At 38.8% G+C, this 17,151-nt stretch overlaps 1 protein-coding gene across 4 annotated transcripts in view; it reads left to right on the top strand.

Moving 5' to 3' along the window:
* The window catches only part of BAZ1A (bromodomain adjacent to zinc finger domain 1A), a 64,228-nt gene extending 48,749 nt beyond the window's left edge, over positions 1–15,479 (top strand). For all 4 annotated transcript variants that reach the window (XM_069017803.1, XM_069017800.1, XM_069017802.1 and 1 more), the window contains 7 exons: positions 966–1,114; positions 8,337–8,584; positions 8,695–8,918; positions 10,201–10,670; positions 11,719–11,858; positions 13,941–14,028; positions 14,565–15,479. In XM_069017803.1, the coding sequence (XP_068873904.1) occupies positions 966–1,114; positions 8,337–8,584; positions 8,695–8,918; positions 10,201–10,670; positions 11,719–11,858; positions 13,941–14,028; positions 14,565–14,755 (1,510 nt within the window). In that variant the 3' untranslated portion in view covers positions 14,756–15,479. The remainder of the gene's footprint in view (positions 1–965; positions 1,115–8,336; positions 8,585–8,694; positions 8,919–10,200; positions 10,671–11,718; positions 11,859–13,940; positions 14,029–14,564) is intronic.
* The last annotated feature ends 1,672 nt before the right edge of the window (positions 15,480–17,151 follow it).

Here is a 17,151-nt window from a genome sequence, read left to right as displayed (position 1 = left end):
CTAGTGAAATGTAAATAACTATGCAGCTTTCTTTCTGTTTGCTTTCAGGCTCTCAAAATGTGTGTGACTGCAAAATACAATGAACAGCTTTTAAGTGTGAAAAAAGAACAGGGACAACCAAAAGCATTGCTTATTCACGAGAAAAAAGCAGAATCCAGACAGTCTTAATTAGTTGTTTTTTTATAAACCCCAAGTAGAAATTGAATTTTATTTTCAGTGGTGTGAGTTGCTCTCGTACATGTTGCTTAATGCTTGTGGTTCAGAATGATTAACTACACTTTGAAATGACTACTTAGTCTTTTGGTCCTGTTTTATTGGAAAACTACCTCTTTGGTGCTTTGTTTGTTTGTGGGGTTGGTTTGATTGGTTTCAGGGGGTTTTTAGGTTTTTTCTTTATTGTTTGGGAGGTTTTTTTACCACCCTTACATAAGAAGTTAGTATTTTAGGGAGATCCTCCAAGGATGAGAACATACAAGTTAACAATTCTTGATTTACATTTTTAAATTACTTTGTTTTTGTTTTGTTTATTTCCTTTTCAAAAATCTTTTGAATTGTAGGGATCTGTGTACTTCTGCAAATGGATGTGTTCTAAAAGGCTACACTTCACCACTGAAAGTGTTTTCACCGATGAATGATTGGGACTATATTCTTCACTGAAATCTGTCATAATCTAGCTGATGGATGTTGCGTCAGATTTTCTGGAAACGTTAATAATTGTTTTGAAATTTGTCATCCACATTTCTTGCAATTTAGATAACTGTTACCTAAAGATGATTTATCTAGATGAACTAGGCTAACTGAGCAAACATAGGAACTGGGATAACTAATGTGTCATATCGGTTCATGTCCGTAATCCATGCCTGTACATGAAGTTAAAATAAGAAGCTGCTGTGGATACATATATGTGCAAGTATCTCTGGTGTTAAATTCAGAGCCAAAGATAATTTAATACATTTCTCTTTTAGACTTGTTGGGTTAAAAACCGAAGCTCCGAGTGCTGCATCAACAAGTACAAGTACTCCTCAGCCAGTCAGTAACGTGGTCCACTACTTGGCATCTGCACTGCTTCAGATAGAACAAGGAATTGAGCGGAGGTTTCTCAAGGCACCTCTTGGTAAGGCTCAGAATTGAAACTATGTCTCTAATCTTGTGTAAGGTTTTGTAACTAACAAACCAACCAAGCACATCCACCCCAATACTGCAGTAAAACCCCTACCGCGAACCCTCTTGTTTTTTTTGTAAGACTGGGTGCTTTAGAAGGAAAAAAGTTAACACATCCAAGTATATATGTATATATTAAAAATATATATATATAAAATGTATTAATTAACAGCAAATTTTACTCTTAAGTACATGCTTATTTAACATAGATTGTTTCAGTGAGTTTATGTGGCTGTACAGTTTTATTGATGCATTGGGAGACAAATTATGCCCTTAGGCAGAAATGATCAAGCTTTGTGGGGGAATACTATAATTCAGAATTACTGTTGAGGCTAGTTCTAGGTTGTAAAAATGTGTGCTGCTTTTTATACCATTTCAGTAAAAGCAACATAGGCCTGGTGTATCTGGATCACCTTGTTCAGCAATAACAGAATACTTATAGTAAGTGTAGGAAAGATTTACATTGCAAACTTTAAGATTCTTAGGTTTTGCATTTGTACTGTAAAACTTGGAAATAAAAGGTTGCAAGAAAAATTTAAACCAAAGCAGGATTATAGCTTGACTTTGACACATATTCCTTACTTGGCTTCCTCTGATGGGGCTCCAGATGTGAGAGAGAGGGTCCAAAGTGCATAAAGTCACTTTGTTTTCCTGTGATCCCTCAGGTCTGGATTCCTTAGAATCCTTTTACAGCTCAGAAGTGGAGTTGTATCTTAGAGAAATGTGTAAAGGTGGTTCCTACTTCCCAACGTGGCTGTCTTGGTCAGATTTCCTGTCTGGATGGCACACTGGGGATGAGCTGTGCTCTGTGCTTGCCGGGCTGCTTTACCTCTCAGCTCTGGTTTGTCAGCACAGCGCACTCCAGGATCCTCCAGAGCACCAACTGCTACACACCCTGGTAGACTGATACTCTCCTCTCATAATCTCTGTGTATAAAATCCTTATGCTCTGGCAGACTCTGCCGTAGTAGTTGAAGACGAAGATGCAGGTTTTGGTGCATTAACACAAGATATTAGTGCCCTGTGGCGCAGTTGACCTGAAGTTGTTTCTGCATTTTGGCAGCTCCTGCATGTGGAGCCTGCTGTCTGGGTATCAGTTGCCACTGAAGATGAGTTTGTGCCAGATCTGTGCCAGAGACTGACACATGGGCATGGGTTCCCTTCCACAAGCTTTTGATACCGGTGTGATGACCTCTAGAAGAGGGAAGTGCAGCAAATGGTTGAGATGAAAGGGGAGAGCACAGGAATAGTTTAAACCGCAGCTGTTTAAAAGCTTTACTTGGCTTAGTGTTTGGTCAACTCAGATATGTGTGCAGTTTCTAAGCCAGGCATGATACAGCTTATTTCCTGCTATATGACTAGATTTGCAACCTGTGCAACAGTTAACTGACAGTACCTCTAGCATTTGTCCTACTTTTCATATACAAGTTGTAAATACGTTGTTCATTATATGCCTCCATTTCCACCCGGGGTGTGAGAGTGTTTTGCCAACAGCCCCTTTCTGCCAGTTGTAAGTTCACTATTCCCCTAAGGGGAAAAACATGGTTATTAGAGGTTATGGCCATTGATCATGGATCCTGAGTTAGAGGAAAAACACTAAAAGAAGAAAAATGTCCTAGAAGTATTGGAGAGAAAGTTTCTGTGTCTTTTTTTTGGTAGTTTCAACTCTACCATAACCTTATGTTGTTTCGTGTTTTTGCCTTACCTTTGGAATGATGGTGTTTTGTTTTTTTTTAACTTGGAAATTCTGTTCTCTCTTAGGTGTTTTATACTGAGTGACAGAGGGAGTATATAAGGAAAGCAAATGTACATGTTTTGCATGTCTTAAATCTCTGATGTTTGTTTACTGTAGTGTGCCCGTGCATCTCTTCTGCTGTGAAAAAATGCTACTGCTCTAAGATTACAGTAATGTATAGAATAACCTACATCGCTGAGGAGCAGGAAGGATCCCAGGTGTCCTCTGCTCTGGCTTACTGCCCTAACCATTAAGCAACGGTGTTGGGTTCCCTCTTCCTTTTTGGTGCCAAATACCTCATGTTTTCAGTTTCGTAATGGGCTACTTTTAGCAGGAGGTGAATCTGAATGAAGGCAAGATTGCATATGTGTAACAGACAAAGAAAAGTTCTCTACTGAGCTTGGCAAGGAGGTGTTTATAGTGCTACTAAACCATTTAATGAAAAGTGGATGCTTTGTTTTCAGGACTGTCATGTGCTCAGAGCTGTGATGCATCTTCTTCCTGACCCCTCTAGAGTATGGCCATCATTATTCTTATGATAGAAATTAGCTATAAGTTTGTAACCACTAGTTTGAGGAGTTACTGGCTTTGACTGTTCCTATATAGATTACTGTGTCTCTGCAGCATTTTCTTTTTTTTTCTAACAGGAGGGGTGTTTTTTTAATAGTTGTTCCCGTTACATAAGGGACCCAGCTCCTAGACAAAGTGCCTTGCCATATCTGTTTCTAATGTTAAATCTGAAAATCACAACTTTTTGGCTGATTGAGTTACCGTTGAAGCAAAAATATTGGAAGTCAAGGAAGTGCTAGGAGTTCTGTTTTGGTAGCAGTACAAGGGAAAACTTGCATTAAAAAGAGTGCCCCCGCATTTCTGCTTTAAACCTCACTGAAAATGCTCTGTCTTTGTCATTGTTTCAGTTCTTGTTTTCACTGCAAAGTTTCTTTGCCCTCTCCATCCCCCCCTTTTACTCTACTCTGTTCCTGTTAGAGAATGGAGCCATACTTAACAATTTTTAGTTTTCATTTATGGCTGCTAGTCCTAAAGCCAGCACACTGAAATTCCCTGCAGTCACTGGCAGGTTTATGCCGGTGGCCTCCAGGGTGCAGAGCAGACAAAGGGACCCGGCACAGCAATAAAAGGACCAGCTGCTCCTCCCAGCTCCGTTTTTGTTTGAGGCTCTATCAGGCTGCCAAGAGCCTTGCTGGTGATTCTGATAGGTTTAGAGTTGAGGTGCATACCTAATGTTCAAGTGGAAGAGCAAGAAAAGACTGACAGAGAAGATAGTGATGTGAAAGGAGATCTGGAAACCCCAGAAATGGCCCCCTCGGCCTCTCAGAGCTGCTAGATGCCCACTAATCTTCTGTTGTCTGGTGATTAAATGTAACATGATTTGAATTGTATGCATTTCTTAATTTTGAACTGTCTTTTAGAAATCCTTTCATTAAATATTTAATATTATTATGAAAATTTGGTTTTTCTTCCTTCAGTGCAGCCCAAGGTAATGTTTGGGAAGAGTCATGGAAAGGAGGGGGTGCAGTTGCAGTACATTGTTTTCCTGCAAAACTTTTGGAGTTAAGATGTAAAAAAGCCTTTTTCTTTTTTAAATAGTTGTTTGAAGGAAACTCTGAAGTGCTGCTTCTAAGAAAAAAATGGTTTGGGAAAGAAGAAATACAAGCAGTTTTTGTTATGAATTTTGTTTCTTTTGTGATATAAATTTACTTTTCCTTACATTTCAAAATACTTTGTAGTGCAGTAATAGGTCTCATCATTCCTTTTACAAAGATGTGAAAGTTGAGGTATAAAATGATGAAGTGATTTGATTGCCCTGGAGTTCAGTGAGGCATCCATAAAAAAAGTCTGCCTTCTGTACTAGTTCAGGACTTCAGTCATTTAAGCATCCTTCAGATTTCCTTGCAAAAGGTTGGATTCTAATTCATGGGAGCACCTTTGAGACTGATGGCGGGAACCATTTGCCTACTTTGTAACTTGTGCCACGCACTCCTTGCGAGACAAAAAACCCCAAACTAACTTTTTTTTGCTCGTTTTTGCTTGTCTTTATTCCATTCCTTTCTTTTTAGATTTTGATTATCTTTGTTTCCTCTACTCCCAAAGTTGTTTCCTTTCATATTTATAATTGCCCTCATAATAGTGTTAGACATCTCCCAGCAGTATCCTGGGATTAGTGTATGCACATGCTTTGTTCTCATGCTTTCATTACTTCCCTGCAGTTTCATGAGCAGAGGCAGCAAAGGTGGAAATGGGCTTTTTTTATGATGAAGAATTTTTGTTTACTCTTCAGAGAAGACAGTCAAGGAGGGTGCCTTGTAGTTGGAGCAGATGAGGTTAACTATGGCTCTTCCTTCTTGGGAGGTTAATTTAATCATTTTAATGCTCAAGAACACTCCTGCACAAAAATACCCAAAGTGTGTTGTTTCAGGTGGACAGATGAACTAATTCTCTTGGTCCTTGAGAATTGTGCCCATAACCTGGCTACATTTTTTGAGATGTGAGGAGGTTTGTGGTAGCACAGACCAGACAAACTGTTTGCTGAGAGAGAAACCTGTGGTTAGTGTCTGCTCCTGTGGCCATTTTACCAGAGATGGACAGAAAGGTAAGGCAGGGTAGGCTTCAGAGCTTTCAGTTCAAGCCTTCTGTTTGTAGTGGGAGTCAAAGTAGATACTGGGATGTGCAATTCCTCCATGCACAGTACTGTCCTACCCTTCACTGTGTGCACATATTAGAATCACTGTTCAAGTCACATTTTTAGACTACACAAGTGTAGAATATAAAAATTAATTAAAAAATAATCTGCCATGCTTCAAAAAGGTGTTTGAAATAACTCTATGAATTTAATGTTAGGTAATGCAGAAGATGATGAAAGGCACCACTGGGGGTATAAAAGGAGGAAGAGAGTGAAAGACAAGACTAGTCAGAGAGATGGTAAATTTTAAATGTTATTTTGTATTGCTAAGAATTAGAAAGCATTGAATATTTTATCAGGGGTTATTTTTATTGTTTTTTATTTAATTAATTTTGTAGCCAGTTCCTTACAGTGAAGGAATTGTGGTATTGAAGACAAAGGTTTAAACATGGGTACTGAAACAATACAGCTCAAATATTTAAAACTTAGAAAAAGGTTTCTGCAACCAGAAATAAAGAACTGTATTTTCTTTTTATCACTTGGGGACCAAAATCTGCATGTTCACATAATCCTGGGGTTTTTTTTCCCCTTCCTTTTAATGTCCCCATTTTTTCTGAAACTTACAGCATTGTGCAACTGCATATCCTTTCTAGAAACACTAGAATGGAAAACCCTTCCCTGAACTCAATTAGCTATTGATAGATGAGTGCATAGATCTGTCAAATGACTTCATTTGCATTGTAGCAAGGCTTGGAGGACTTAGCTGACAGAAGGGTATCCCACTGTGCAGTGTAGAGCTGCTCAGACACAAAGGAAGAGGCCATTTCTCCCTCCAAGTTAACAATGTAAATGAGAAAGATGATGGATGGAAGAAAAATGTGTTATTCTTATTTTACAAATTGGGATCTGAAACAGTGAGTGTTGTTTGGCTTGTTTGTTTCAGCAGCAGGACATGCTGAAGCAGGTTGTGGCCAGTGATTTTCATCTCTACTTGCTCTGCAAATTTGCGGTTGCAGTGTATTTGTTGTGTTGCGTGATGAACTATATTGGTGAACCAATCCAGGCTGAAAATAACCTCCAAATAAAAGTAATAATGCTCAAGCTGCCATTGTTATCAAAAGAAATGCTTGCCAAACTACATATGTGCTTAAGATAAAGTTCTTTGTAAGAGTTACAGTACAAACCTGATTTAAGTGGTTTTAATTTTCTTACTGAATTTTTTAAAAAATCCATGGAGATATACTGCAGTGCTGTGAAAAGGACCTTGTCCACTGTCTTCGGAAGACTGAACTTAACACAGGAAGCCTAAGGACTAAGTAATAGGAAATGTTAGGAAATACAGGTTTGCAGTTCAGGAGTGGCTGTATTTTTTTGATGAAGCTGTATTGCCTGTTTATCCTCTGCCTTCTCCCATCACTTCTCTTGTGCTGCTTGCTGCTAATGCAAATGTATGCAAGATTAGACAAATCCTGGCAGCCCGTTGATGAGAAGGCAGAAGGACCTTGCCAGGAGAGCAATTAGTCTCATTTTTGTTCTTTTTTTGTTTGTTATTAGATATTTTCTCTTCTTATTCCTGAGAATAAATCATTTGGCAGACAGGTGCATCACAGGCCATTCGTGTGCCCACTGTCAGTAGTGCAGCAGGCAGGGTGGCATTTTATACTAGAGTGCATTAATCAGCTGAGATCACGCAGTAGTAGCTGGACTGTCACTTTTAGAAGGGAGGTCTGCGGACGTTTCCATAATCAAAAGCACTCTTGTATTGTCTCTTCCTGTCCTCAGACCTTCTTACTTTAAAATGCAAGAAATAACTTTCAGCTTCAATAAAGAAATTAGCTTTCTGCTCAGCAGCAGCAATGCAGGGTGTCATTTATACCTTCTTTTTTCTCTTGGGTCCTCAAACAGCCTCTTTGCTTCTCTAGTTCCCAGCTGCCCATTCCCATTCAGTACTGTCCCCCTTGCTATTCAGTCTGTGTGTTTGTTTGTGTGGCCACTTCCATGGCCTGGATTGCAAACCAAAACTATTTGAAAATGCCATCTAATTTCCAACTATTCCCCCCTACCATTTATTTCTAACATCATTAGGAACCCAGGTGTTACTTGGTTTCACACTTGCATACCACAGATTCCTGTATGCTACATTGCTTAAAAGGTATTAAGGAAACAGTTATATTTCATCCAGGTCCGTCACCCAACCTGGTCAGCCACACAGAGATGCAGGTGCTTGTGAAGGCAGAGTGCAGGGCAGGAATGAAGGCACTGAGGCATGGGCAGAGGGCTGAAAGGCTCTCTGGTAGACTGTACTGGAGCGAGTGTGGGTGAAAAGTGCCCTTCAAGCTGTTTCTTGCCAGTGAAGTTTCAGGTACTTTTCTTTAAACACTTGGGGATTTCCAAATGTAAAATACAAAGGCAGGTAAATTGTACATGTGATCATTTTTTCATAATCTTAAGTAATCTTTTATATTTTATAAATTAAACCAAATTGTTAGGTTTCCAGTTTGATATCAGAGTTTACTGTCTTATTCATGACCTATGTATGTACAAGTTCTAAGTTGAATAGGTATTGAAGAGTAAAATCTTAAAGCTATAGCCTCTTGGAAACTATGGAGAAAATACTCCAGTATTGAAGAGATAAGACAAAGGTTGAAATATTACCCCAGTTTGCTACTGCTGTCTGCTTGACAGTCACAGTATTAACTCCATATTCTAGAATAACCTGGATCTTTGAAAAAGAAGTTTGATAATTCTGTGGGGGTTTGTCATTTTTCTTATTTTTTTAAATCCCCTTCTTCAATGGAAGATGCCAGTGATGGTGGACGGTCCTATAAAACAGTTCTGGATCGCTGGAGAGAGTCACTTCTTTCTTCTACCAGCTTGTCCCAAGTCTTCCTTCATCTGTCTACATTGGATCGAAGTGTCATCTGGTCCAAGTCCATCCTCAATGCTCGCTGCAAAGTGTGTCGGAAGAAAGGCGATGCAGAAAGCATGGTGCTGTGTGATGGCTGTGATCGAGGATATCATACCCACTGCATCAGGCCCAAGCTGAAGGTATCTCAGGAAAAAGAAGTGCTTCCTTTTTACACAGAACTTGAATAGTTCTTATAACTTAACTGCATATTGCTAATGCTTTTTCTCTCCTTTTCCCCTTCTGTTTCTAGGTCATTCCTGAAGGAGATTGGTTTTGCCCGGAGTGCCGACCAAAACAGCGCTCTAGACGCCTTTCCTCCAGACAGAGACCTTCTGTGGAAAGTGATGAAGAGACTGCTGAACAACTAGAAGGGGAAGAAGAGGCAGACTATGATGAGATGGGACAAAGTGAGGAGGAGCATTATGAAGAAGAGCAAGATGAGGAGGATGAATCTCAAGAGGAGGAAGAGATAAGGTAAATAGACTTTAAAATACCACCTTGATCATTATGTGGAGTAATTGCTCACATAAACATGTCTCTTGGAGCTCTAGTTTGAAAAAGATGTTTATTTTTAGACAAACGGCAGCTCTTACGAATTTGGCTCTTACCAAAGATTTAATTCTGACAAAAGCTTGGGCTCCTGGACTTAGGCCCACTTTTCAGGATAAAAATTCCAACTTTGGATGTATGGGTGAGAGAAGGCCATCAGAGCTGCAGTTCTGTACAGCTACTGTTTGAATGTAAAGTGGAGAGGGTTTCAAACAGTGAAGGTTTTCTGGAGAAACCCTGGAGTTAGTTTTGTCCAGTTTTGAATTTTGGAGGACTAGATGCATACTGTATTAGAACATTAGAGAAAGCAATCCATCGGAGGCCATGTGGCATTGGGAAGGCTTGAGGACTAATGCAGTAGCTGTTTGAAAAAGGCCAACAAACAAACCACACCACCCTTACCCCCTGAAAAAGCCCCCTAAAGCCGTAACAGTACCAAAACAAACAAAACCCGAACAAACAACCCAAAAAAAATCCTTGAAAAACAACCAACCAAGAAACCCTACACAATCAACTAAATAATACAGAGTGATCATTTCAGTAAAAATTTTATTTGATACACATGCCAGCAACATAAAAATTGAAGGAAACTTTTCTGATCTCAGTATTTTTCTTCTTTTTGGTACAGTCTTCTGAACTGACTGAAGCAAGTTATTTGCAGCTCTGACAGTTGAAATGCAGTAGTTGGAGAGAATGTGCATAACCTTGAGAAATAAATTTATCTTTGGGATCTTCTCTCTCCCCTGTAAAGGAAGGGGAGTCTTGAGTATTAGTTATAAACCCTGACCAGAGCATAACTCTTATATGTATCATTTTACAACTGCAGTTTATTTATGCGGCTGATAATAATGTTCAGAAATCCTAATAGTTAACACTTGCTGTGAGAAAGAACTGATTTAAAGAAATTTATAGCTGGTGCTCCAGTTAATGTATTCTGTTGCATAAGCTGCAAAGGTGATCAGAATTCTGAGCATTTCTTTAAGGTATGTACACCACATAATACTTAATTAAGAGACCCCAGAGCGGTATTTAAGGTAATGGTGACTATGGGTGATGGGTAATAACGGGTGACTGCATCAGGTTACAAGCCAGCTCCTTACCAGTTCAACCTTGAATGGCTGGGTTTCTTAAATGCTGAATTAGAAAACTGAGGGAAAAGAGACGAGTGGAATTTTGGAATAAATAAACGTAACTGTTCACTTTGCAGCCCATCAAAGCAAGGAAGATCCCAGGTCAAGTTTCCATTAAAAATGAGAGCAGCCAAACTCAACAATCCGTTCTCAAGTCAGAACAGCCAGCGTCAGGCAAGATACGCTTCTCGGAGCCAGCAAATTGAGTCTTCATCAAAAATTACCAGAAGGGGTTTGAGAAACATAAAATCAGCCTCTTCAGCAGTGACAAAGCCTACTTTAAAACTTAATAGCCGGACCACTCGTCAGAGCCAAAGTTCATTACAAGCAGATGTTTTTGTGGAGTTACTTGGTCCTCGAAGAAGACGAAGAGGAAGAAAGAGTGCTGATAACACACTGGAAAACAGCCCTTCCAACTCCCTTGGATTTAGAATTGTTGATACAGCAGACTCCAGTGAACGGCTTAGGAAGTTTCCAGTTTCTGCTTCAAAGCTTTCTCTTCCTGTTGCTGAACCCAAGAGAAGAGGCAGAAAACGACAATCCACAGGTTAGAGAAACGTGTTTATCACAGCAAAATCCATGTTCTGTTCCTTGCTAAAATATTTGTGTGGTAGAGCAAGGAGACTAGAAGTGGTGGTTGAAGGCAGTTCCAATGAGAGTTTTTCTTTTGCAGTGACAGAAGTGAAAAAAAATTCTTTGATATTAAAAAAAAAATTCAGCCGTCTGAGATTTATCATATCCATATTTGAAATTTCATATTTGCACACAATATGCTCTATAATAAGTGGATAGAAAATTTGAAAATGCTTTAACCCACACAAATGCAAATATTTACTCATAGCTTTTCGGTTTTGTTTTATTAAAGAATTAAACAGTGAAGAACACAGATAAAGGCAAGTTAGTGAAATTGGGAATATACACATGCAATGAGAAACTGCTGCCAGTAGAAAAATGTTGTCTGTCTGGTACAGGGCCAACAGTGTCCTTGCTTGTTAAGGCCATAGTTTGATGGTAAGGAAGTACTTGGAAAGATACAATAACCTTTTAAAAACAAAAAGGACCCAGTGCACGAGACTGAAGAGTGTAAAAGAGCTTGCACTCCAGTGTGGCAGCCTTGTATTCTGCACCATTTCTGTCCGTCACCATTCAGAATTTCTGAGCTTTTCCTTTAACCACCCTGCTGACTACTCTTGAAAGCAGATAAAACCACTCTGAATAGAGGTTTTGTGAAAGTAAAAGTTATGAGCAGGCAGCTTATTCTGGTTTTTCTCTAATAGGGCTTTTCTTCAAGTGTTTAACAAATTGTTTTAAGATTGAATTCAGTGGAAAAAAATCATTTCCAAAATTAATGCAATGGAGGAGGCACCCAGCTAAGTCCTGGTACTTAGAATTTTGTATGACAAGAGAGACATTTTAGTAGTAAGACACAAGACTGGAGTATAGTTAATACTTTAGGCCAAACTACATGCCTTGTGCTTTTAAACTGTAGTTTTAGTACCCCAAAATAATGGTGTTTCACTTTCTAAAAATTTTTTTAAGATTTTGTCAGGCTTTAATTTCTATCTGGTGGGGTGTTTGGTTGGTTTTTTTTCCAGAATCTCCTCCGATACTGAACAGGAGAAGTTCAGGACGTCAGGGGGGAGTCCACGAACTCTCAGCTTTTGAGCAACTCATAGTGGAACTGGTACGACATGATGACAGCTGGCCTTTCATGAAACTGGTTTCCAAAATCCAGGTAACTGACAGAACTGTAGAGGAAATAGTAATGGCTGAGAGTCCTGCCTGCTGCCAGTAAACCTTGGGAATTTATAGCATGGTCCCAACAGGGGGATAGAGCTAAGCAATGGGATGCAGGAGAACTCGTGCATTTCAGTTCAGGTATTTGGTGCCAGCAATAACTTCTACAGTTGATACAGTATCGGGAAAATTTTAAATATGCTTTTCATTGGGCATTTAAAAATGTGAAATGCTTTGGTTTGAAAAAAACCCAACCAACAAGTACAGCACAGGACTGCTAAAGGTAAGCTTGTGGTTATTAATTAATTAGTTGAATTAATCTTTAATTTATGCAAAGACATTCTGAGAACAGACCTGCGATAAATAATAAGATACAAACAACTTCATGCTGATGTTAACTGTAATGCAGTAAAAAGATGATTTTGTTGCTTCATTCTGAATTTCCCTCTTGTTTATTCAAAATACTGCATGATAAAGTGGGTACCCCAAAGTAAGTGCTGCTCCAGAGGTTTTTACTACAATAAAAGTTCCCAAAGCTGCTTTCTGCAGGCTCCACTGGCTTGTCAGTTGTAAGGCACTGCTGGAACTATCCAACCCTGTCAAAGTGCCTGTCTTTTCCAAGCCCTCTGGGGCAACTCTGCACAGACATTTTTGGTGATCTAGAGTTTGGTGTTTAAGTGCTCTGTTAAAATGATCAGTGATAACTGTTTAATGAAGATCTGAAACTCTGAATTCAGAGTCATAAATAGTTGGAAGGATTAATCTGTCTGGATAAAGAGAATGATGTACAAATGTAGAATGAAAGAAGTAAGCATAGAGGAGGAGGACAGGAATTTTGAATGAAATGGGAGATTAGTGATTGCCTACTCTAGAGTATTGGAATTATGTTGGGAAAGGCGAGAATCTGGTGAATGCAAGGAAAGATGGAGAATTCAACTTAATTTTGATCCTGAAACTAAACTGCTAGAATTCAGTGCATTCTGGTTTGCCTGAATCAATCACTAAGAGATAGTCTCTGTATAGTTGGAAAGAATAACCCATACCTGACCCAAACTTTCTTCATCATGATAGAAATTTTGGTTTAAACTTTCAGCTGCCTTTAAGACAATGTAAAGAATACATCTAATGGTCAGTGCAGAGCAAGCCAGAAAGAATGACTTTTGTTTTTAGTAATTGCATAAATGGCACTTCTAAAGGGAAAGGAATGAAAAATGTCAATTTCATTCTGTTTCTCTACTCGTTCTTCCTTTAGGTTTATTTGCAGGTTGCACTTGATCTGTAGTAAAATTACAGGCCATAACCAAAACCTTGGTTTTAAAACATACATGATGGTGCATGTGGGTATCTTTCCTTGGAGGGGGGAAGTCACATTTGGATCAGATACCTTTTTCTTTTTCTTCCACCACCTCACTTTGTGAGACAGTCACCCTAGACTTGGTGCTGACTGGAATTCAAAATTGGAGCCAAGTGATCAGTACACTTAAAGGTTAGGCAGTCCTTTTCTCCCCTCACTCTTGATCACGTAGATGTTGTTCTGGAGTGGCAGTTTATCTCTGGTACTTGCGTACAATCTCCTGCTTGCTCCAGAAAAGTTCACTACCTTCTCTTCAACACAAGTAGATGGAATCTCAGAATTCTGAATGAATAGTGGTGGAGTCAAAATGGTTATTACTCAGGATTAAAGAGCTTTTAACATTGTAATATAGTACAGGAAAAATAAATTTAAAATATTGGAAATAATTTTTGTACTTGACAGGTGGGAATGGATGGAACAGCATAGTGCTTATCTGTTCAAGCAATTTTCATACAGTTGTTCACAGGGCATTTAGGAGTAGATTTATTCATTTAATTTCTGGCTAATGTTTGTTGTAGTCTGCTACTTGGATGATACAAAAAAAGGAAAAAGCAGTGCCTGAAAACTAGTATTCAATTCAGGAAATGAAGGTAGTTGTGTAGGACTCCTCTGTTTATTTAAAAATAAAACATAAATGCTTTTTGCTGATACATGATTTCCTTAATAGGCAGAATTTAAGCTTCCATTTGTTTGTCCATGAATCTTTTTGTTTGGATTTTTTTTTAGGTACCAGACTACTATGATATCATCAAAAAACCTATTGCCTTAAATATAATCCGTGAAAAAGTGAATAAATGTGAATATAAGTTAGCATGTAAGTATTATTTGTTGAAAGGGGTATATTGTACCATGTTCTCTCACTTTAAATTCTTGTCCTAAAATAGAACTGTGTCAGATGATTAGAAAGCTGAAATTGTGTTTGGTTTGGGGTTTTGTGGTGTGTTTTGGTTTTTTTAAAAGAGCAGTTACTAATTTTTTTTTAAATAAGATCTGTTAAACATAGATCCTTCACTACTAACATACATGATGGGTAGGTAAAAAATGGGCAGCTATGAAACTTCTAGTAATTTCTCAAGCCTTTGATGTCAATGAGTGACACTGATGAAATAATTAGAGAAGGTACTGGTGTTCCTGTCTGATTTGTGTTTCCTGTACTGATAATCAGAGAAATTTAAGAATGTTTACATGGCACAGCACCGATACAATGATACAAACTCGATGCCCGTGAAGACATTTTTGTGTCGCAGCTCTGTGTGGGATCACTGTACTAATTTACTGATGTCATACTGCTTTATCACACTGCTGTCTGATGACTTGAGACATGCTAAATTAATTTATTTTATTCACTAGCTGAATTCATTGAAGATATTGAGCTGATGTTTTCAAACTGCTTTGAATACAACCCTCGTAACACAAGTGAAGCAAAAGCTGGAACTAGACTTCAAGCTTTCTTCCACATTCAGGCTCAAAAGCTTGGACTTCCAATCACATCTGGTAATGTGGACCACACCGCTCCCGTGGCAAAGAAGTCACGAATCTAACCTCTGCCTTCCAAAGGATTTTTTGAGGGAATTTATTACATTCATTAAAATGGATTGTTAAATTGCGCAGTCGTCATGTCTATTTAAAGCAATAACAACTGTTTAACCACCTTGAAGTGTGGCCTGCACTATATTCTCAATATAATATTAAGCACTCAGGAGAATGTAGGAAAGATTACCTTTGCTACAGTTTTATTCAGTGTCTAATAATTTTGATAGATGTACTGGATACAGTACTGGTTTACAGAGGTTTTGTACATTTTTAATACGTTCATGTGTCCAGATATCTTCCAGAAGTACTTTGTTTTTTCCTGCACAAAATAACCTTGTTTCATCCTCTAGATTTTGTGGGAGCTGTGGTATTGAGGGCTTTATCAACTCAGAGAAAATCTTCTGCTGTAGCACAGTTGAAGAAACTGTGTGTGTTTTTAAAACTTGTTTGAGCATATCTTCTCAACACTAATGAGTACAACTGCATATCTTTTCAAGTACTGTACCAGTGCTGGCTGGAGGTATTCGGTCTGAGTTTATTAAGTAGATATTTATTTAGCATTCAAAGTAATTTGTGAATTTGTTTTGTATTTATAAAATTTGTACTTGGGGCAAAAAAAAAAGCCCCATAACTTTTTTAATTTTGGGGGGTGGGGTTTTGTTTGTTTGTTTGTTTGTTTATTCCCCTCTGACTTGATGATCAATCAATAAATACTTTCTTGTGTCCCTGGCAGTTCTTCTAGCAATGAGTAAATTTGCAGGACTGTACTCTTAAATTACTACATACAACTTTGGAAGTGTACAAATAAAATGACACATTTTTTCAAAGTATGTTGAGCTTGGACTTCCTCTTGAGTTGTACTGCTACACCACCTTCCCATTAACTTATGAGGACAGTCTGCTGGGGGCATCACAGCAGAATCTGGTTCCAGTATGAGTACCCCAACCAGCACTTTGGGCAGCTGTAACCACTGTGATACCTGGCCTCTAGGGATGCAAGTGTCCATCAGTATGTACAGAGTAACTTAAGTAGTGTAAGTTATGTGAATCTTTAATTTGGATCTCTTACCGTGTAAAACCTCACAGATTTGTTCAGTTGACCAGTAGTTTCTTTAAGCTATCCTTACTATCCTTGATAGTTTTACTTTCAGTATTTATTAATTTAAATTTATTAAGCTCAGTTTGAGTCAATATCTTTGAATCAGTCCTGCCCTCTTGGAGATATGCCACACTCTGCGCAAAAAGTATGGAACAAAGTTTGGGGGATAGGAGAGAGAGGTAGGAAAAACTGAAACATGAGGCTTGCTGCTGCAGCATCTTTTCCCCCTGTGTTTATGCAGCTTGTGTTAAAGGGTTAAAACCTGAATATGCTCCTAACAATTGCTTGCTATGTAGTTGTGGGCTTTTTTTGGCCGCTGTAGTGCTTACCTTGCCTTAGAGGTGCGTAAGAATGGGCATTCCCTTGAGCCTAGGGAATGGGTGGCAGTGGATAGGAGACTGACCAGTTCAAAGTGTTGCAATTGTGGGTTGGGGATTTTTTAAAATAATTAAAATCCAAGAATAAGAATGGGGAGGGATGTTGGTCAGAAATGTCTGCTGATACTTCAGAGTTTCTGTGGAAGTTTTCCTGTTAAGAGCTGACCTCTCTGTCCAGATTAGAGACATTTTTTTGTTCCCACAAAAGAAATGCTCCCAGTAAAGAATGCTAAATTCTGTAAGGAATATGAGCAGCAGCAGACTTTTTTACAGGGTATAGTTGTACTTGATACCCCTGCATCTGTCCAGTCCTGAGAGGCTGTGAAAGTCCTGCCTAGCAGGTTGTGTGAACAGTTGTGCTTGTTCTTGTTCACATGAATAATCCCCATTGACTTGAATGTGAATACATTTTGAGGAGGGGCATGGTGAGCCGAATAAGTCTATCTGTGGCAGATGCAATTTAAATCATTTCTGTCCCAAACCTACTCCCAGCTGTTCATTCCTATCACTCTCTTTACAAGGTTATTTCCTTCAATAGCATCCCCTCAACAATGCAACTATAATTTTGAGTTTGGATAGAGCAAGTGGGAATAGTCCAACCCCTATCTGTGCTTATTACAATGGTGTTTGTGTGCTTGTGCTGAGCAAAGTTATAAATTTCCCATTAAGTTTGCAAGCCTAAGGCCTCACTTATATAGACTGAAGGTGAAATACAGGAGGTAGTATTGTGCTTTGAACAGCTGTGCTTAAAATACTCCTGTCTGCCCTATGTGCGGTTCAGATCTAACTCTCCGTGGCTTTAGTGGTGCTTGCAGGGCATGAACCAAGTTCCTCAAAGCAAGACTGCCTGAGCTGGTACTTTCTTTGAAGCTTTTTCAGTGATCCTTTTTCTGAGCTATGTCAGGATGTCTTTTTTATGGCCTTTGGAA

Source organism: Aphelocoma coerulescens, chromosome 5 (genome assembly GCF_041296385.1).
Source record: "Aphelocoma coerulescens isolate FSJ_1873_10779 chromosome 5, UR_Acoe_1.0, whole genome shotgun sequence".
Lineage (NCBI taxonomy): Eukaryota > Metazoa > Chordata > Aves > Passeriformes > Corvidae > Aphelocoma > Aphelocoma coerulescens.
This window is presented reverse-complemented; position numbering and strand designations above follow the sequence as displayed.